The sequence below is a fragment of the Momordica charantia genome (genome assembly GCF_013281855.1).
Source record: "Momordica charantia cultivar OHB3-1 chromosome 6 unlocalized genomic scaffold, Mcharantia_2.0 BLBB01000006.1, whole genome shotgun sequence".
In the NCBI taxonomy this organism is placed as follows: Eukaryota; Viridiplantae; Streptophyta; class Magnoliopsida; order Cucurbitales; family Cucurbitaceae; genus Momordica; species Momordica charantia.
The window spans coordinates 1,636,231-1,655,419 of NW_028275164.1; the positions used below are offsets into that span (position 1 = coordinate 1,636,231).

Below are 19,189 nucleotides of genomic sequence, written 5' to 3' on the forward strand. Positions count from 1 at the left end.
GAGTTGTGCTATAGAATTAAATGTCATTGTTGATTGTTGATAGTTAACTAAGTAGTGGATAATTTGATGCGTAAGTTGGAGAGTTCAAAGGTTAGAGTTCAGGGGAGTCGTGGTGTTAGTTAGAGAGGAATTTAAGGATAGTGGTATGTTTAGTGTGTTAGTGGTTGATTTTCTTATTTCCTTGGTAAAAATTCTCAATTTAGTGGATTGAAGTTCTTCCTTCGTCCAGTTTCTTTCTTGCTTCCATTTTGTTGTCCTCTGCGTTATTTTGCGTTATTTTGTTATGTGAAGTTCAAATCTCCAAAAAAAAGTAATCTAGTAGGTTAACATACAAATATTTTTGTGCATATTTCATCTTGGTCTTGATATGAAATTTTATTATAGTTTTGGTGATTCATTCTTTTTATCATTAAAATTTTATATTTACATTAGACATGAATTTTTGGTTAATTCATTTCGAAAAGCCAAACACGACCCTAGGTCGTGACCGGCTCTTTAGCACGAGATTTTGAGTCTTACGTGTCCACCATTTCACCACCAAGGCATCTATTCATGTTATTTTTTAGAATAAGTTAAATTCATTATAGTAATTTAGTGGCAATGACGAAAAATCATATTTTATTGAAAATAAAAAACAGAATACTATTTAAACTGAATATATTTTGCACAAGGGTAGGGGCTTGGTATAACTAGAGAATAGAGTAGAAGCAAATAAACCCAAAGGCGTCGGCCCCGTCCTCTTTGACTTTTGTGGATTTTCTGTTGCTTCTAAGCAAAGACGACGTAGCTTTGCAATAAACTTTAGTACAATTAAAGGTAATTTTTCTCTTCTCAAAAAGAAAAAAAAAAGGTAATTTTTCAACCAGACTATTTTCTTTTTCATTTTTCATTTTTCATTTTCCATTTTCCAATTTTCTTTTTGGATTATGGAAAGAAAGTCAGTGCACATAAAATCTTTTCTTTCTACAACTAAGCATTAGTAATTTTACATTTACATTCTTTTACATTAATTGTGATAATTAATTATGTTTTTTTTTTATATAGCTATTCCAACTATCTTATATTCTTTCTCCATATATGGTAATTTTAATTTTTATTCTATCGCTTAGTATTTGACTTAGTTTTAAAGAAATGCAACTTATAATATTTAAAAAAATAGATCGAATAGAATAAATTTGTATATTTTTACACAAATAACGATGTGCAATTCAAATATATACCTTAACCAAAGCGGGCATAGCTAAACGGTAATTGACATATATCTCTAACCAAGAGATTGTGAGTTCGATCCCCCACCTCCACATGTGGTACTAAAAATATATATATATATGTATATACCTTGGATGATAGAGAGGATCTAAGTTTTATGTATAAAACATAACCTTCTATGTATACCACACAAAGTCTTCTTGTTCGGGTAAAACTCTTACTTTTTTTCATAAAAAGTATCTTAAGCATAAAACACACCTTTAAACATATACATGCAAAATTCTTGTTTTTTACGTGAAGAATTCTCATTTGAAATCATGTTTGATTAATTTTACATATACGTAATAAATTCTTTCAAACCAAAACTAGTCTTAGAAACTATCCAAGCATGGACCCCTCCCTTCCACCAAATTACAAATAAAAAGCTCATGAGCCAAGTGGGAATTAAGGATCAACAAATTAAAGAGATACATATCCTTCTTTCTAACTACAGCCAAACAAAAATTATGATTTCAACTTTCTCTCTCACCACTTTCTTTGCTGTTCTTTTTTTCTCCTTTTCAGATGGTTCAACAATAACTACAAGTAACATCATTCAAGAAACATGCAAAAGATCTGCAGACAGTACCCCAAATCTCAGCTACAACTTCTGTGTTGCATCTTTGGAATCTGATGATCGCAGCCGCTGTGCAGATCTCCACAAACTTGGCCTCATCGCCATGGATTTGATGCGCCACAACATAACAAGCACTCGACGTGACATCAGAAAGCTTTTGAGGAACAAAAAATTGGATCAGTTCGTCAAGGCCCGTTTGGATGATTGCTTGGAGCTTTATTCTGATGCTGTTCCAATTCTTAAAGAGGCAAAAAGATGTTACAAAGAGAAGAAATACGTCGACGCGAATGTCAAGGTGAGCTCTGTCATGGAAGCTCCTTCGACTTGCGAAGATGGGTTTCGAGATAAAGAAGGCCTCGTTTCACCACTGACGGAGAAAAACAAGAATGTGTTTCGGTTGGCTGCATTGACTCTTTCAATTATCAACATGAATACGCATCTCCAATGAACTCTACTATGTTCTTCCCCTCCTAATAATTGGATAAGATGGTGTTTACTTGTTCCACTTTCGAGTTTTACCGAAGGTATAGTAACTAATCGTCTAACAACACAAGTATGGAGGATTGCTTGGTCACATCTATACATCATATATTTTGGAGAGAACTTAATCTCATTATTTATGAAGTCTCTCGTTACAACTACTCGGTGTGGGATATCATGTCTACGATAGATATGATCTGATTGGGATTTATTTTCATAGATTTTTTTTATGTTGTTTGTCTGCTTTAGTTATATGACGTTGTCGGGTTATTTATTTCTTTCTCCATATAATCTCAAGATGTGAGGTGTATGGAGATGGACTGTAACTTGGATTTGAAGATGTTTTTGAGTGGTGTCAATGTATAAGCCCAATTATAAATTGGAGTTTGTCCTTAATCTTGATATATAATAAGAGAGGGAAACGTGAGAATGAGGGGAGGGGCCTTGTTCAAATCTGCCTTCAACTTTTGGGTTTGTATTTTCACATAACTTTAACTTATAATTCAAGAAATGGCTTTACAAAATCTTGCAATGGAACGTTTGGGATGAGATACCTGTCGTATACCATCAAAGTGTGGAAATTAGAATAACACTACTTAGAAGAAAAATATATCTCTTTTTTTGGCGTCGCGTTGGTTAATTTTAACTTTAAATGTTTTAATTTAATTGAATTGGACGTAAATGTAAATAAGATCAAAAGCTATTAATACGTATTCGAAATTGGACTAGAAAATCGTTCATAAACTAACTGATGAGATAGCTCAATTCAACTATTAAATGACTCAATAATAGTTATGATAATGTTCGAACTGAATTAATTAAGAGTACAATATCTAAAACTAACAACAAAGTTAAGCAAATAAAATAGTGCTTTAACTCAATAAATGTACCTAAAAAACATATAACGTGATTAAAAGAGTGAATTGACAGCAAAAATTTTGTGTAGTAACGAGAATTTTAGACAACAAGCATTTTTTTTTTTTTGGGTGAATTCATTGCGTGTGGGGTGGTATCAAAATTTAAACTTGGGAGTTAGTGTTATATAAGCTATATTCAAATGGACAGTAATAACAGTCTAATTTTTTTTTTAAAAGTTAAAAAATCCCATAATTTGAAGTATTAATTGCACGACTTATATTAAATTTAGGGTTTAATTTAATTAAATGAAAATTGACAAAAATAGCTTTAGGTCATGTGGAAAATGAAAATGGGCCAGCTTCAGAATCAGAATCAGAACGAGGGTGATGATCCATTTGGTTGGAAGTCAAGTTCAGGAAGCAACCCAAAATCACGGCGGTCGTTATCGTTATAATACCACCACTTCTTGGCGCCGTCTTCCCTTGCGCGCTCTTCTCTGTTCATGTTCATCATGGGCCCGACGGAGGACCGATCGGAGATTGCCTTCTTTGATGTGGAGACTACGGTTCCCACCCGCCAAGGACAGAAATTTTCCATTTTGGAGTTTGGAGCAATCCTGGTGTGCCCTAGGAAGCTGGTTGAGCTCGAGAGTTATTCCACCCTTGTTCGCCCCTCTGACCTCTCCCTAATCTCCTCCTTGTCCGTGCGATGCAATGGCATCACTAGAGATGCTGTCCTTTCTGCCCCCAATTTCGCCCAAATTGCTGATAGGGTTTACGATATCCTTCACGGTACTCTCTCTCAGAAGTCGAATTGTTCGTGTGGATTATTTGATGTGAAATTTGTATTGGGTTGCCTCTGATGAGCGGAAGGAACTGATTAAAGTCACTGATTTCTGTTAAAACGAGGGCTTTGGCTCAGAATTGTGTTTTTGTCTGAACTTGTTCTCAGAAGATCTTTTGTTACGGTACATGCTTCTGTTTTTAGTTTATTATGTGGCTGCGTTTGAGTTTCCTGCTGCGATGTTGTTCTGTAGGACGGATATGGGCAGGCCATAACATACTGAGATTTGATTGTGCACGAATAAGGGAGTCTTTTGCAGAAATTGGTATGCCAGCACCGGAGCCGAAAGGTACAATTGATTCATTGGCATTGTTGACTCAAAAGTTTGGGAGGAGAGCTGGCGACATGAAGGTAATGATAGAACTCTTTCTATGTGGCCGTGTGGCATGATTGGAATGTTTCTGCTTGTGTTTTTGCAAAATTTGGGTGAACCTGAAAAACCTGTAGACTAGTATCCTTAGGATGGTGCCTTCAGCAAAATTGTTAAGGGCTTTCAACATTCATAACTGAAGCAGGAAATTGTAAAAGTAATTGAAGTTTTGGGATTTACCTATCTAAATACGAGACATAAACCGTGTTATCTTTTGGCACTGCGTCAAGATAGGAGTATACGTATACCTATAACTGTAACGTTTGTCTTGGCTTGATATAATGGATCTTCATGCATGTTTCTAACTTGTGGTCTTGGGTTGTAAAAGTGTATGGCAACTCTTTATCTATTTGATCTTGACATTCCTTTTCTCTCTTTAGATGGCTAGTCTTGCTACATATTTTGGGATAGGACAACAAACACACAGGCAAGCTACGAACTTGCTAACTATTGTTGAACATAGAGCAAGGAGCATTTTCCATTTTTCTGACTTTGTCTCTGTAAATTCTCCAGGAGTTTGGATGATGTCAGGATGAATCTTGAAGTCCTCAAGTATTGTGCAACTGTCTTGTTTCTGGTAATTTATAAACTTGAAATGTGGAATATAACTAATCTTATTATTTTAACTTGCAATTGTCACTCAATTCATACATTGTTTGTAGCTTAGACCACTTCCTATGTTTCTACTCCGATGAACCCTTTGTTGCATTATCTGAGTACTGACCACTTTGATGTATATGCCATGATAACCATGATTCCTGCTGAATTTGGATCATCAATAGGTTCCAAATGTTTCTTTGTTAGTTTATGCATCAATTTACTATACTTTTTCTCCACTTAACCTACCTGCCATCTCGAGACATTCTTGTAGTAGTTTTTTCTTTCATTTTATTTTTTTGAAGTTAACTTAATCTTACATCAGATTCAGCCTAGTCACATTAGCTTTGCTCTTAAATCGACCATTTTACATCAGAAAAGTAAGGTGGGTTAGAGTTAAAACTGTTGTCTTGCTGCAGGAATCAAGTCTACCTGAGGTTTTTCCAGAAAACAGTTGGGTTTCTCCAAACACTGTTACGAGGCGCCGTGCTGCAAAATCATCTCCATGGGGAAGTAATTCGAACAATAATCGCTCATCAAGTTCAAGGATAGGTGGCAATCCAACATCTCTCACAGATCAACAAGGGGAAACTCATCCTATATTATCTCTTGTAACTCTCAGCTCTGAGGATGGAGCCTCAGATCTGGTTGAATCTGATGCAACTGAATCAGATTCTTTTAATATGCACACTCTCAGTGATGAAATGACACCTGAATCACCCCAAAATGATATCAGCATGGAAGAACATGCCTCAGTATCTACTGAGGCATCATCCCCGGAGGATGCTTCCAGAAGTCTCAGCAGCGCTACCGAATTCTTGGAGCCTGATCAGGTGTCTGTTTCGTCCATCACTGCATCTTTCGTTCCATTTTTTCGTGGCAGCCAAAGAATACAATTATCGCACTGTGACAACTGTTTACAGCTTCTTTGTAATAATCTGAAAGTTCGGTTCGGCATAAGTACAAAATTCACTGATCAAGCTGGCCGGCCAAGGTTGAGTTTTGTGGTTGATGTACCACCAAGTTTATGCGGGGTTCTTGAAGCATCTGATGGTGTGGCTCAGAGACTATCTTCAGATTCTGGTAGCGTCTCTCAGTGGAGGCCCATCGTGATGAGAAAGAACGGTTATTTCGACTACCCAACAATGAGAATACAGTGAGTCACTCTGATCATTCGACATTTAAACCACTCCCATCTGCAAACATTTTGATTTAGATTTGTACTATCAAATGAGAGAAAAATAACTGAAAAAAGTAGTCCAAATATATGATCTCCATCACTGCATGCTTGCTTGCTTTCTGTTCCCTTTTGCTGCCAACCAATTCAATGCTTCTGCTGTATAAGTTCATAGATTTCCTCGTCTTGGTCAGTTTCCAATGGATATTAAATCTGTTTTTCCACAGCATTCCAACTGCAGTATGTGGGGATACTGCCATTTATGGTACAGAGATGTACCAAAAAGAACCTTCAGGCGCTGCACAGAGGCTGATATTCAGTAAATTCGACGCTGCAGAGCTTGATAGCTTGATCAACCCTGAAGGCAGCTTAGATGCATTCATTTCCTTGGATACATACGACTATCAACAGAGTGCAGGCATTAGATTGGTTGCAAAAAAGTTGATCTTCCATTCCTAGTAATGGTAAATCAAGTCGTTCTGTTATTGAAGTAACTCAGCTCTACTGTTATATTTTACTTGGTTCATTGACTAACATTCACATTTCCAGTAAATCCCTTCATTATTTTCAGAAAACTCCCCTTTTTCCTACGCCTCCATTGTTTGATTGGATACAACACTTCATTTTAATTCCTTGTAATATTGTCGTTACTCATAGAACGTTTCGTTTATGATGGGCTCTAAAGTTGGGAAATCTAGAATTGGATAACCTGTGGATAATATTTATGATATTTATGCTATTTGGATATTTGTAATAAGTAAAAATAGCAAATTTATAGAAATTTATGTATCAAATAATAGTCCATATGAACATAGTTCAATTGATTAAGTCATCTATCTTCGATCCCAAAAGATCGTGTATTCAAATTTATATCCCACTCGTTGTATTGAAAAATAAATATAAATTGACTCTTTAATCTAAAGAGCTCAATTCCACCTCGTCTTTGAGTTCGCAATTGTCACATTTTGTTTAATAATAAAACTTCAAATGTGATTTTATTTTTATTTTTAAGAGGACAAGAAAGAAAATAATTATAAGAATTAAAAGGAAAAAGAGCATAGAGGTCAATCAAATCTCAAACAATCCTTAAATAAATAAGTCAACTCAACCATGCCTACCTCTTCTCATTAATTGGAAAAAAAAAAAGAAGAAAAAAAAACTCAATAAATTATAAAATAATACTGATATAATATCTAAAAAAATCTCACACCGGATGATGCCTACATAATAAATAATAACGAAAATATACGCCTTTTCAAAAAAGGTAAACAGATATATACGACTGGATACCAGCTGGACTGCCACCATGGATTTTAATTATTCGTAATATCTCTTTGATATAAATGTATTTATTTCTAAAATAAAAATTAATTTCAATATTTGTGTGGTATAAACCAGAAACGCGTCACACTTCCATTCCACTGTCGGGAAAGATCTGTGGTCGACGTGGCTTCTTTTCCATCTCCACCAAACTATCCGTTATTTTATAGTAGTGAAATTTTCTCTGCACTTTTTTCTCTTTCCTCCACGTCAGACTCTCTGCTACTCTGCGCTTCTCAACATCATGGACCGAGAGTAAGACCATCCACTCTTTTCCCCTTCCGGCTATTCTCTTGCCTCGGCGCACGTTAGCTGCAAACTCTATCCGGTTGCGAGAAAATAACCAAGGACAAATTCAGGAACGAGAGGTTGATTTCGTTGTTTTTATGAGCTTTTGCGGTAAGGTCATCGGCGATTGACTTGATCGCTCGTTTTTCATCTACAACATTTTCCGCCACCATCTGATATGCCGGATACAGCCATGGAATCTGCTGAAGGTTGTGTTTCTCCTCGTCTTGGGCTGTGAAATATGTATTTCTTGATCTCAAATTGGGGTATCTGGTGCTATCGACTTGCGGTTGATGGAAGGGATTGATATCGGCGGAGTTTTGTGCTTCTGTATTTGGGGGATCGAGTTGGTTTCTGCTAGCGCCAGGGGTTGGAGCCTTGGGGTGCGAACTTGGAACCCTAATGGGGAAAATGGGAATCCTCCAGTATTGAACTTTTTGGGATGTAAATCCGTGCTTTAGTTGTTTGGAGGAGCGGAGTCATTCTGTTTTGAACGTGGGAGTTCTGAGAGTGAGATTGGTTGCCTGGGTTGTGAATGATGGATTGCAAAGAGCTCAATTGCAACAAAGATTGTGCGGTTGGGGGAAGTAGCAGGAGTGGAGGAGCTGGATTTGTAGATAGGAGCAAACTGAGGATTCTGCTGTGCGACAGCGATTCCAAGAGTTCACAAGAGGTTTTTACACTTCTTTTGCGATGTTCATATCAGGGTATGGTTTCATAATTTCATTTTCTTGATCTGGATTTCGTTTCTTCCCCATTATAGATATAACTACAATGATTAGTTTGGTTAACTTTTTTCCCTGTTTAATATAAGTGGAACCAAACTTTTGTTGTTGCAGTAATTTCAGTGAGATCAGCTAGACAGGTGATCAACGCTTTGAATGCTGAGGGGCCATATATAGATATCATTCTAACTGAAGTAGATTTACCTATGGCCAAAGGCATGAAAATGCTCAAGTATGTCACGCGGGATAAAGAGCTACGGCGGATTCCTGTGATCAGTAAGTGACTCAGTGCTGACTCATGTTACCTACCAGCTGATAGTTCTATTCCAGATCGTTAGCCTATTTATGGAATGTGATCTTTATTTGGGTTTGCTTTGATTTGTTTAGTGATGTCAGCGCAAGATGAGGTATCTGTTGTTGTCAAGTGCTTGAGGCTCGGAGCGGCAGATTATCTCGTGAAGCCTTTACGAACAAATGAACTACTGAACTTGTGGACTCACATATGGAGGAGACGGCGTATGGTTTGTCTCCAGCAACTTATTTTATTTTCTCACCATTTCCATTGCACTGTCTTGTAATATATGTTCTCATGGATCTGAGTTCTTAGTTAACTATTATATGAGGGTAAGCTGTAATTTAAATGAATATGGAAGTTAACCAACGATCACTGTCGAAGGCTCAGAAGATGAATCTATTGTTGTTGTTATTACTATTAGCATCTGTATTCACGGCTTTGAACTTGACTGTCTTCGCTTGCTCTGAAGAATAGATATTTTAACTTTCTTTCATATCAAAATGAGTCTATGGGCACTGCCTAATATCACTCCATTTTTCTCTTCCTTCAAGGACTCGTTAAAAGCCTAATCAACTTTTATTTTGCAATTTTGTTCTTCTTTGTTGACAGCTTGGATTGGTGGAGAAGCAAATTTTGAATTTCGACTTTGATTTGGCGACCTCAGACCTTAGTGACCGCAATACAAATAGTACTACTTTTCTCTCAGATGACACTGATGATAATACAAATAGGAGCGCCAATCCAGACTTGGATATGCCCCATCAGAAAGATGTGGTCAGTATCATAATCTTCGTATTAAGTCTTCATATCATATGTGCTAGCATGAACCTCATAAATTCTCTATTGTTCCACAAACCTCTGAAGTTCTTTCTAGTTTTATAGTCCTTATGAATTCTCTAGATTATGTTAAATGATTTCTGTATTTCAATGTAAATTGCATCATATTTAGGCATTTTGGAGGCCTGGAGCTAGACTTTCTGTTATAAGTGTCAAATGAATCAACTTTATGAGGTTCCATATTTTCATTGTAGTCTGCTGTTGCTGCTGCCGCCACCGCCATGGAGCCTTCTGCTGCTGATTCACTGCAAATTCAGTCTAATGTGCAATCTATCAGTGGAAACCAAGATGGTTAGCAGGCTGTTCATCTACCAACACTCTTTTGTGGTTTATTTATATTTTTAGGCAATAATATGGATCACAACTATTTTCAGGTCCTAGAAAGTGTGAACTGAAAATCGGCGAGTCCTCCGCCTTCTTTACATATTGCAAATCTAACGCGCTAAAAGGCAACTTTCTAGCACCTGCTCAACAATTGAGAAGGGAAGAGAACTATGTATCAACCGAAGATGATCGACAAGTATCTGTTGACCGTTGTGAAACTGGAAATGCCTGTACAAGTCATTCGCAAGGAGATGACTTTCAAAGTAGTACTAGTGTTCCCGATTCTCGGTCTGTGGAGATGTCTAGCAATCCTCATTCATTCCAATTTCCTCAACAAATGAGTCATGGTGAAGAAAAGCTATCTCAGGTGCTTGAGCATCCAAGAGACGAGTCTCGACCCGATGTTGCTGCATTACAGGCTCAAACTAATTATCCCTTTTATCTGCCTGGAGTCATGAATCAAGCTCTAATTCCGCAGTCAGCAGAATTGTACCATAATAATCCGCATCATGTGCAAACTCATGTGACTGCAGCAACGATGCCACAGTACAATCATCTTCATCATTTTGCTCTTGCATCTGGGATGGCAGGGATTCCCCAGTTTCCATATTATCCTCATAATATGTGTTTACAACCTGGTCCAATGCCTAGTTCCCATCCATGGCCATCATTTGGAAGTTCATCCTCCACTGAAGTAAAACTGAGTAAAGTTGATAGAAGAGAGGCAGCTTTGATGAAATTTAGACAAAAGAGGCAAGAGCGATGTTTCAACAAGAAAATTAGATACATAAACCGTAAACAACTAGCTGAGAAGAGGCCTCGTGTGCGAGGACAATTTGTGAGGAAGGTAAACGGTGTAAATGTGGATCTCAATGGGCAACCTTCTTCTATGGGTGATGATGTCGATGATGAAACGATCTAAGAGATATATTTCTAGAGTTGATATATTTCTAGAGTAGAACAACGGTAAAGCCAAAGCCAAGATCATCGGAATACAATTTAGCATTTTTATGTTAAATTTACATATATCTTAAAAAAAAAAAGAAGAAAAAACGTATATCCAGCGTATCCGTGTCCATGCTTCTTAACGGGAGACTTGCATCAAGATTACAAACTGCTAATTGTTCTAAATATCATTCAGTTATTTGTGTTTCCAATCAACTTGTTCATACTTCTATGAACAGTGTAGGCTTACTACTTTTCTGGACAATTTTCTGACACTTGTAGAAATGTTCTTCAAAGACAAACACTTGCTAAATTTTATAATTAAATAATTTTTGCCCTGCCCCTTAAATTTTGAGTAGCTATTTTCCTTATTTATGTCACACCATTGTTCAGAGCTTTTTGGAAGGAGGTGAAAATTTCTTTGATATCTTTTTATGGCGCTCCAAATAAGTCATATCATATGAAAATCAGCTCCATAATCTGCTTGAAAGCTTCAAACAATTACACAAATGGCGGGTATTTCTTCGTCTTCCTCCATCTCCGGGTGTCGATGGAAGAGGTTTGGGACAAATGGAGCAACAGACGAAACTCAACGAATGTGACTTTCATTTCGAGATCGTAACAATCCACTCAGACCAAATTGTAAAACTATCGAAGGAGCGTAATCTCGGGTTATATTTACAGTTCAATGACTATGGTTCGTAGAGTTTGGTGATCGCATCGGCGATCGATCTGAGAATGGGGTGTTCATCTACTGAGCATAAGTCGAAGAAATTAAGGTATGCATTCGCCATAGAACCGTCGCATATAAATTTCCAGTGTTTACGAGGAGTCAAGTCGTTGTTCCCCGATCTTTTAACAACTATCGGAACAACAAGCCATAGCCTCTTGACGCATTTGTTTTTTTCCTTAATTTCCACGTCTTTCACCTAGAGGAACTTGAATTCAGAAGCAGCGTGTAAAAGCAAGATACCAAGGAGAGTCGCGATAAACACCTCTTCTGTTAGTAATGTGAACTCTGTATATAACAATGAATGCACGCCATATGTTCGATGAAATTCCGCTGAGAAGATGCGTCTCCGCGTTGAAGTTAAAATGGCAGAGCTTCATTACGCAATCTATCAGCACGGACCTTCGCTTCTGCTCCCTTCATTCCACCGTAACTAATGCAGCTTCTGTGGTGGATTTGTGTAAAGTGGTTTCCTGCTCGATCGGTGGCCTAGATGAATTAGAATCCAGTCTGAACAAATGTACAGTATCCTTGACATCTCCACTTGTCACCCAGGTCATTGATTCTTGCAAAAACGAAGCACCCACTAGAAGATTACTCAGGTTTTTCCTGTGGTCTCTCAAGAATTTGAAACATGATTTGGAAGATGAAGATTTCAATCATGCCATCCGCTTATTTGCTCAGAAGAAGGACTACAACGCCATTGATATTTTACTTTCCGATCTTAAGAAAGCTGGCCGGGCAATGGAGGGCGAGACCTTCGGTCTTGTGGCTGAGGCTTTAGTGAAACTGGATAGGGAAGATGAAGCACTGGGCCTTTTCAAGAACTTGGACAAGTACAAGTGCCCCCAAGACCAGTTCACTGTCACTGCAATTGTTACTGCTCTCTGTGCAAAAGGGCATGCCAAGAGAGCAGAAGGGGTTGTTTTGCACCACAGAGACAAGATCTCTGGCAGCAAGAGTTGCATCTATAGAAGCCTCCTATATGGATGGTATGTTCAGAATAACGCAAAGGAAGCAAGAAGGATACTTAAAGAAATGAAGTCGGATGGAGCCATGCCAGATTTGTTCTGCTACAACACTTTCCTCAGGTGCCTCTGTGAGCAGAATCTTAAGAAGAATCCTTCAGGTCTTGTGCCTGAAGCTTTGAATGTGATGATGGAAATGAGATCCTACAAAATCTCCCCAAACTCAATCAGTTATAATATATTGTTATCTTGTCTTGGTAGGACTAGGAGAGTGAAGGAATCGTGTAGAATCCTCGAGACGATGAAACGATCTGGTTGTCGAGCTGATTGGGTCAGCTATTATCTTGTGGCAAGAGTGTTGTTCCTGACTGGAAGATTTGGGAAAGGGCGCAGGATTGTGGATGAGATGATTGACGAGGGATTGATCCCGGATCAAAAATTTTACTACGATTTGATTGGTATTCTATGTGGAGTTGAGAGAGTAAACTATGCGCTTGAGATGTTGGATAAAATGAAGAGAAGCTCATTGGGGGGTTATGGTCCAGTTTATGATGTGCTAATACCGAAGTTGTGCAGAGGAGGTGATTTTGAAATGGGCAGGCAACTGTGGGAGGAGGCCATGGCTATGGGTCTGAAGCTTCGCTGCTCAAGGGAGGTTTTGGATCCTTCAATCACGAAGGTTTGGCTTCCAACCAGAAAGACTGACAGCAAAATTCTTGAAGAAGTCAATGGTGCTGAGAAGCAGAACCAAGCTGCTGCAACTGACCGACCAAAAGCTAAGGGAAAGAAAAGTAAGAATCTGTCTTTGAAATAACTTTTTTGAATGTTTGTCTGACTCACTATCTTAAATTTTGGGTGGCAATTCACAGTCACATTGCCACATTTATAAATATAGCAACAAGAATATGATTTTGCAAATATGACAATAGATGTCTATCATGAATATCAAGACGTTTGATAGACACTATTAGATGTCTATCCGTGATAGATAGACTTCTATTAGCGCTTGTTAGTAAAAACGTAGAACATCGTGAGAGGAAGAAATGAAATTACATGAGTTTCAAAGCCATTTTAGTATTCCTTTTAGTGGGTGGGTGGAGTGCAATTAATTAAACTTATTTTGACATGTATGCAAGTGTCCCTAAATTAATGTTCCAAAATAAAAATTAGTCTTTTTGGTTTTATGAAAGTTAAAACTGAGTCAAATCAAATCATTTAATAGGCCTACTTATTCAAGACCTATGTAGTGATTTAATCATACCGTGAAATATATATATACATGATGTACTCTTTTTAATGCAAATCAGTTTAAGACATCAACAAATTTGGATGATAAATTGAAAAATTTTAATTTCAAGAGAAGCCTCCACATGTGGAAAACAAATCATGAAATTCACTCGTGGACACTGTAGTTTGGAGAATATGTAGCAGAGCATGACATCCATGTTGCACTGATGTAACTGTTTGTCTGATGTCCTTCAATTGACCATTGTTTTATTTGCCTTTAATTAAAATTGAGAATCATGTACTCAAGAAAAAAAAATTAAAATTAAAATTGAGGAATAAAAGAACACGTCAATAATCTTTGTCACGATTTAGACAGTTTAATTAAACTAGACATTAGTAATATTTTTCTACACGTCCAAATCTCAAAAAGAAAAATATTATCCTAAAAGAACAATATTGGAATCATTCATCAATTTAAGAATAATAGAATTGTACTACTAATAATAATAATAGAATTTAATTTTAATTTTTTTTTCAATTTTTGGGTATTTCAACTTCATTCTTTCACATTTCCATATTACATTTTAACATTTTTCCTTTAAAATCTTTGCATCATACAATTTTTAGTATGCGCCCACCCAAATCTACCAAAGTTTTTCCTAATTAGAAAAAATATTTTAAGGAGGAAAAAGAAAAAGAAAAGTGGAGGAACTAAAAATAATTATTTGAAACGAAAAAGACAAAGAAAAATAATTAAATAAAAATTCTAGAGTGGCGTCCAAATGTCCTAAGATACATCCTACTATCGCCATTTGACAGAACATAAGAAAATTACAAATAAATTATATATAAAAAAACCCAATAATTATCACGAAACAATGGATCCAATCAGAGATCAGACAAATGCATATTATATTTATAGTTACATAAAATCCATCAAATATGAATTGTTTTCTCTTTTTTAACTTTTAAAATAACATTTAAAAATTGAATCATTCAAAGAAAAGCCTTCAATTCCCACAGTCGGTGCTAATTGCTCTGAGACCCCTTTCGCCTCTTCTTCCTTTCTTAGCTGTTCCTCAGCTATCGCCACCATGAAATTGGCCCCCATCTACTGCTCTGTTCTTCTCCTAAAACCCTCTTCATGATCGTTTCTCTTTATATTTGCTTCCCATTTTCTGCTCCATCTCTTCGATTTCCGATCTTGCTCAATTCATTCAAATTGAAGGTGGGGGAGAGAAGTGGAGAGAGCTCTTGGATAGAGGGAAATTCCCCATTTCCCTCATGACCCATAGCTCCGAATCGTCGTAAGAGGACAGAGAGAAGAGGATTTTAGCTAGATCTTTATGCAAACAAGTGTTCTTCGGGCGAGGGTGTGCAAAATTTGTAGAGAGGAGGGTGAAGAAACATGGGGCTAGAGAATATCTCGACTCAGAAGAGAACTGGTAGAGAAGGGAATAGTTTACCCACCACCGCTGCCATCGCAAACGGCACGAGAAGCCGTGCCTTCCCTGGAATTCCCCGTCGCCGTCAGATCCAGAAGACTTTCAACAATATCAAGATCACCATACTCTGTGGATTCGTCACCATCCTTGTTCTTCGTGGCACCATCGGCATCGGCAACCTTGGTAGCTCCGAGGCGGATGCTGTTAACCAAAATATCATCGAAGAAACCAACCGGATCCTCGCTGAGATTCGATCTGACAGCGACCCCAACGACCCGGATGATCTCGTCGAAAACGAAATCAACCCTAATGTCACGTACACGCTCGGACCGAAGATAGCGAACTGGGATCAGGAGCGAAAGGTTTGGCTCAATCAGAACCCTGAATTTCCCAATTATATTAATAAAAAAGCTAGGATCTTGCTTGTTACTGGTTCGCCTCCAAAACCCTGCGATAACGCAATTGGGGATCATTATTTGTTGAAGGCAATCAAGAATAAGATTGACTATTGTAGGCTTCATGGGATTGAAATAGTATATAATTTGGCTCATTTAGATAAGGAACTTGCTGGGTATTGGGCTAAGTTGCCGCTGATTCGGCGATTGATGTTGTCGCACCCTGAGGTTGAGTGGATTTGGTGGATGGATAGCGATGCGTTATTTACTGATATGGTGTTTGAGATTCCTCTGGAGAAATATGATAATTATAATTTGGTTGTTCATGGGTACCCAGATTTGATGTTCAACCAGAAGTCATGGATTGCCCTCAACACAGGTAGCTTTTTGTTTCGGAATTGTCAATGGTCTTTGGATTTGCTGGATGCTTGGGCTCCAATGGGACCAAAGGGTCCAGTTCGGGAAGAGGCCGGGAAGATTTTGACTGCGTATTTGAAGGGAAGGCCAGCATTTGAGGCCGATGATCAGTCAGCTTTGATATATTTATTGCTTTCTCAGAAAGAGTGGATGGATAAGGTGTTTCTTGAGAATTCATACTATTTGCATGGTTATTGGGCTGGATTAGTCGATAGGTACGAGGAAATGATTGAGAAATATCACCCTGGATTAGGTGATGAAAGGTGGCCATTTGTTACGCATTTTGTCGGTTGCAAACCTTGTGGTAGCTATGGAGATTATCCAGTTGAAAGGTGTTTGAGTAGCATGGAGAGAGCTTTTAATTTTGCTGACAATCAGGTGCTCAACCTGTATGGATTTCGCCATAGGGGTCTTTTGAGCCCCAAAATCAAGCGCTTCAGGAACGAGACAGCCACTCCCTTGGAGTTGGTTGACCAAAACGATATTCGGCGGCACGCTGTGCATCGAAGCAATGCACCTCCAAATGAGTGAGCCAATCACTTCCTTGTGCGATTACCTGTAGGTGATGATGTAATACTTCAATTCATAGCAGATAAAGGCTGGTAACAGTTCATACCCAAGTCTGTCTTTCTTCCTTTCTTGTCGTTCGGATTTGATCTTCTTTTGAGGAGTTGAAACGTTACTATTCTTGCTATGTATTTAGACTTGATCATATTGATATCAATATTATGCATTCAAATCAAGACCAGAACTATTCTAATTCCCAAGTAGAATGGGAAAACTCCTCTATCACATGGTTTAGATAATTGAAGTGCTAATGACTGATACTTTGTGAGAGTTTCATTTCTTTTAGTAGTAGTACCTGTTAATGTTGTGAAGATATGTAGCAACATGTATAGAATCGTAGGAAAACTATTCTGGATGTGAATTTTTCGTCTTCCCAATGATTTCTGAATTCTGACCTTGGGAAACTGAGATGTCAATATGGTTTTGCAAAGTTTAACCCAGACAAAGGACCATATGGCTGTAACCAAAGTTTAACCCAGTTTGGTTAATATGGCTGTAAACTTTAGCTAGTTCGTAGGTGCAGAATTTTGATTCAGGAAGTGGTTTTGTGGGCCAAGATTTCAGATGAGGCATATTCCACCCAAATCGTAGACTCGTGGTGCAAAACTGTATTATGTTAACACAATAATCAATTTGCAACCAACTTTAGCTTCCATTGAATAAAACAGTATCTCTAGGATTTGGTTGTTACCTACATGAGAATCCTTACAAAGTAGGCTAAGTTTTAAACACCAGGAAATAGCACTGCTGGATCTCCTTCGACTTTTTGTGAAAAGACTTAAGATCTGACGTAAAATATTTCAAAATTTGAAGCATAAGCTAGAGATGCTTGCAGTCACTGAGCTAAAAGAGCTGGGATTGTGTTCATGTCTGCATCCAAGAAAACTCAGGAACGACCAAACAAAAGCCCCTGTCGTGCTCAAACAGAAGTATGTTTTTTGTAAGGTTCACTCCAAATCATAACTTGGGTCAGAGTAAACTTCGTTTTTGAGCCAAGGGTTGGATCAACCACAAATCTCCTCAACTCCCAACTGTTTCCAGCTTCCAAACACAGAATTATCTGCCAAAGTACATAATGTATGCTCACCCACACTCAAAAACGGCAGCAGCGTTCCAATATTTGGTTTTGAGCTTGCTTTACACAGGATCTTGCAGAACATGACTCTTGGGAAATTGTCCTAAACAATAATCTAGAGTTTAAAGTAGAGAATGCAGAAGCTTGTATTGTTTTCAATGTTAAAGCCAGGAGCTGAGGATAAGGATCCATCAATGGAGGAAAGTTGATAGATCCGAATTGGCAATTGGCAATAGGATTGTTATTAATAGCAGTTTGGCAGAATGTGGATGAGATAGAATCCCAAGGGGCAGGTTTCGGCGGCATCAGTGATGTGGCTTCTTCCTCCACATCAGCTGCTGCCCTTGCCGTCTAGTCTTCCCATCACCTTCCTTTTCTGCTGACACCTTCTCCCGTCGAAGGCATATTAGGCGGCAGCGCAATATTTTCTTCAAACAAAACAACACTTTTCTTTTTATTTCTCTGTCATTTTACAACCATTACCTTAATTCGTCAGTTGCCTTATTTTATACATGCAGAGGCTAGATATACGTATACCCAATGATTTTTAATTGTTTATGTACTAACAATTTTCAATTGGGTCAAAATCTCTCATCTTCTTCATCTTACCTATGCTTGAGAAATAAGATAATGTGGAAGTCGATGAAATGAGTCCCCTGGTAGTGACAAAAGCATTGAGGTTTGTGGTATCACTTACTACGAGATTTTGAGTTCGAGTTCTGTGCTGTCCATTCAGACAACGAATCTAGCCACACGGCAAAGAGGAAAAAGAAGAAGAAGATTAAGAAAGGAACCGTCTTTTCATGAGTGAATACATCTTTTAAGTTGTTCTTCAAATTTCTTTCCAATTAAAAGTAGGTGACTTGGAAGTTGGAAGTGTACGGACAAAATAAATAAATTAAGGAAAAAAACTATTACTTTCATCTCTTTTTTCTTTTATTTTACTTTCTTTGATGTTGACTACAAATTTATCTAGTCTAATAAAGGGTCAAAGAAAATTAGTTGTTTAGTCTTTACTGTCATTTTTAAGCGATGAAATGATTTTATGGCATACATACGTGTGATCTTATCATAGAATAATAAGACAGAGAATTTTAATAATTGAATTAAAATTTACATTTTGATAGTTCAAAATTCAATCATGTTCCCTTTATTTAACATGATTTAATCAATATCAAATTTATAAATTTAATCTCTATATTCCAATAATTATGTATATCTTTAAAAAAAACAAAACATTATGTATACGTAATTCTTAAATTAAACAAAAATCAATTATGATTGTAAACTATGTTTATATTTACATTTAATAAAAACAAAATGTTTAAGTGTCATTTCGAATGCCATGAGATAAATATTGATTGGACGTGAGAAACATGCAGTTGAAACTATTTGTCAAACTATTTGTCGTGAAAACTTGATAACCAAGAGTACTGAGTATTGGTCTCATTTGCGGCAATAATTTACCTATAGTTTTATAT

General features: G+C 37.4%; 4 protein-coding genes and 1 pseudogene across 4 annotated transcripts; all 5 read left to right on the top strand.

Moving 5' to 3' along the window:
* The first annotated feature begins 1,629 nt into the window (after positions 1 to 1,629).
* Positions 1,630 to 2,769, top strand: LOC111007285 (putative invertase inhibitor pseudogene; annotated as a pseudogene).
* A 753-nt stretch (positions 2,770 to 3,522) lies between these two features.
* On the top strand, positions 3,523 to 6,897 carry LOC111007332 (protein NEN1). Its single transcript, XM_022279668.2, has 6 exons — positions 3,523 to 3,954; positions 4,200 to 4,357; positions 4,757 to 4,803; positions 4,890 to 4,953; positions 5,393 to 6,129; positions 6,378 to 6,897. The coding sequence occupies exons 1-6, from the start codon at positions 3,666 to 3,668 to the stop codon at positions 6,607 to 6,609; spliced, it is 1,527 nt and encodes a 508-aa protein (XP_022135360.2). The 5' UTR covers positions 3,523 to 3,665; the 3' UTR covers positions 6,610 to 6,897.
* A 717-nt stretch (positions 6,898 to 7,614) lies between these two features.
* On the top strand, positions 7,615 to 11,096 carry LOC111007375 (two-component response regulator-like APRR1). The gene is made up of 6 exons (XM_022279726.2): positions 7,615 to 8,465; positions 8,598 to 8,759; positions 8,871 to 9,004; positions 9,388 to 9,552; positions 9,810 to 9,906; positions 9,990 to 11,096. The coding sequence occupies exons 1-6, from the start codon at positions 8,294 to 8,296 to the stop codon at positions 10,859 to 10,861; spliced, it is 1,602 nt and encodes a 533-aa protein (XP_022135418.1). The 5' UTR covers positions 7,615 to 8,293; the 3' UTR covers positions 10,862 to 11,096.
* A 136-nt stretch (positions 11,097 to 11,232) lies between these two features.
* Positions 11,233 to 13,500, top strand: LOC111006837 (Pentatricopeptide repeat (PPR) superfamily protein). The gene is made up of 2 exons (XM_022278918.2): positions 11,233 to 11,663; positions 11,818 to 13,500. Exon 2 carries the CDS (start codon positions 11,915 to 11,917, stop codon positions 13,394 to 13,396), a length of 1,482 nt encoding a protein of 493 aa, XP_022134610.2. The 5' UTR covers positions 11,233 to 11,663; positions 11,818 to 11,914; the 3' UTR covers positions 13,397 to 13,500.
* A 1,302-nt stretch (positions 13,501 to 14,802) lies between these two features.
* Positions 14,803 to 16,809, top strand: XXT4 (Galactosyl transferase GMA12/MNN10 family protein). The gene has a single exon (XM_022279361.2). The coding sequence runs from the start codon at positions 15,218 to 15,220 to the stop codon at positions 16,595 to 16,597; it is 1,380 nt and encodes a 459-aa protein (XP_022135053.1). The 5' UTR covers positions 14,803 to 15,217; the 3' UTR covers positions 16,598 to 16,809.
* The last annotated feature ends 2,380 nt before the right edge of the window (positions 16,810 to 19,189 follow it).

What these genes read in the sequence shown, in the direction of transcription:
- LOC111007332 (XM_022279668.2), top strand. Translation starts at nt 3,666, where the DNA reads ATGTTCATCATGGGCCCGACGGAGGACCGATCGGAGATTGCCTTCTTT. An exon ending in GGAGAGCTGGCGACATGAAG is followed by an intron (nt 4,358 to 4,756) that starts GTAATGATAGAA and finishes TTCTCTCTTTAG; the next exon opens with ATGGCTAGTCTTGCTACATA. An exon ending in TACCCAACAATGAGAATACA is followed by an intron (nt 6,130 to 6,377) that starts GTGAGTCACTCT and finishes GTTTTTCCACAG; the next exon opens with CATTCCAACTGCAGTATGTG.
- LOC111007375 (XM_022279726.2), top strand. Translation starts at nt 8,294, where the DNA reads ATGATGGATTGCAAAGAGCTCAATTGCAACAAAGATTGTGCGGTTGGG. An exon ending in TATGGAGGAGACGGCGTATG is followed by an intron (nt 9,005 to 9,387) that starts GTTTGTCTCCAG and finishes CTTTGTTGACAG; the next exon opens with CTTGGATTGGTGGAGAAGCA. An exon ending in TATCAGTGGAAACCAAGATG is followed by an intron (nt 9,907 to 9,989) that starts GTTAGCAGGCTG and finishes AACTATTTTCAG; the next exon opens with GTCCTAGAAAGTGTGAACTG.
- LOC111006837 (XM_022278918.2), top strand. Translation starts at nt 11,915, where the DNA reads ATGAATGCACGCCATATGTTCGATGAAATTCCGCTGAGAAGATGCGTC.
- XXT4 (XM_022279361.2), top strand. Translation starts at nt 15,218, where the DNA reads ATGGGGCTAGAGAATATCTCGACTCAGAAGAGAACTGGTAGAGAAGGG.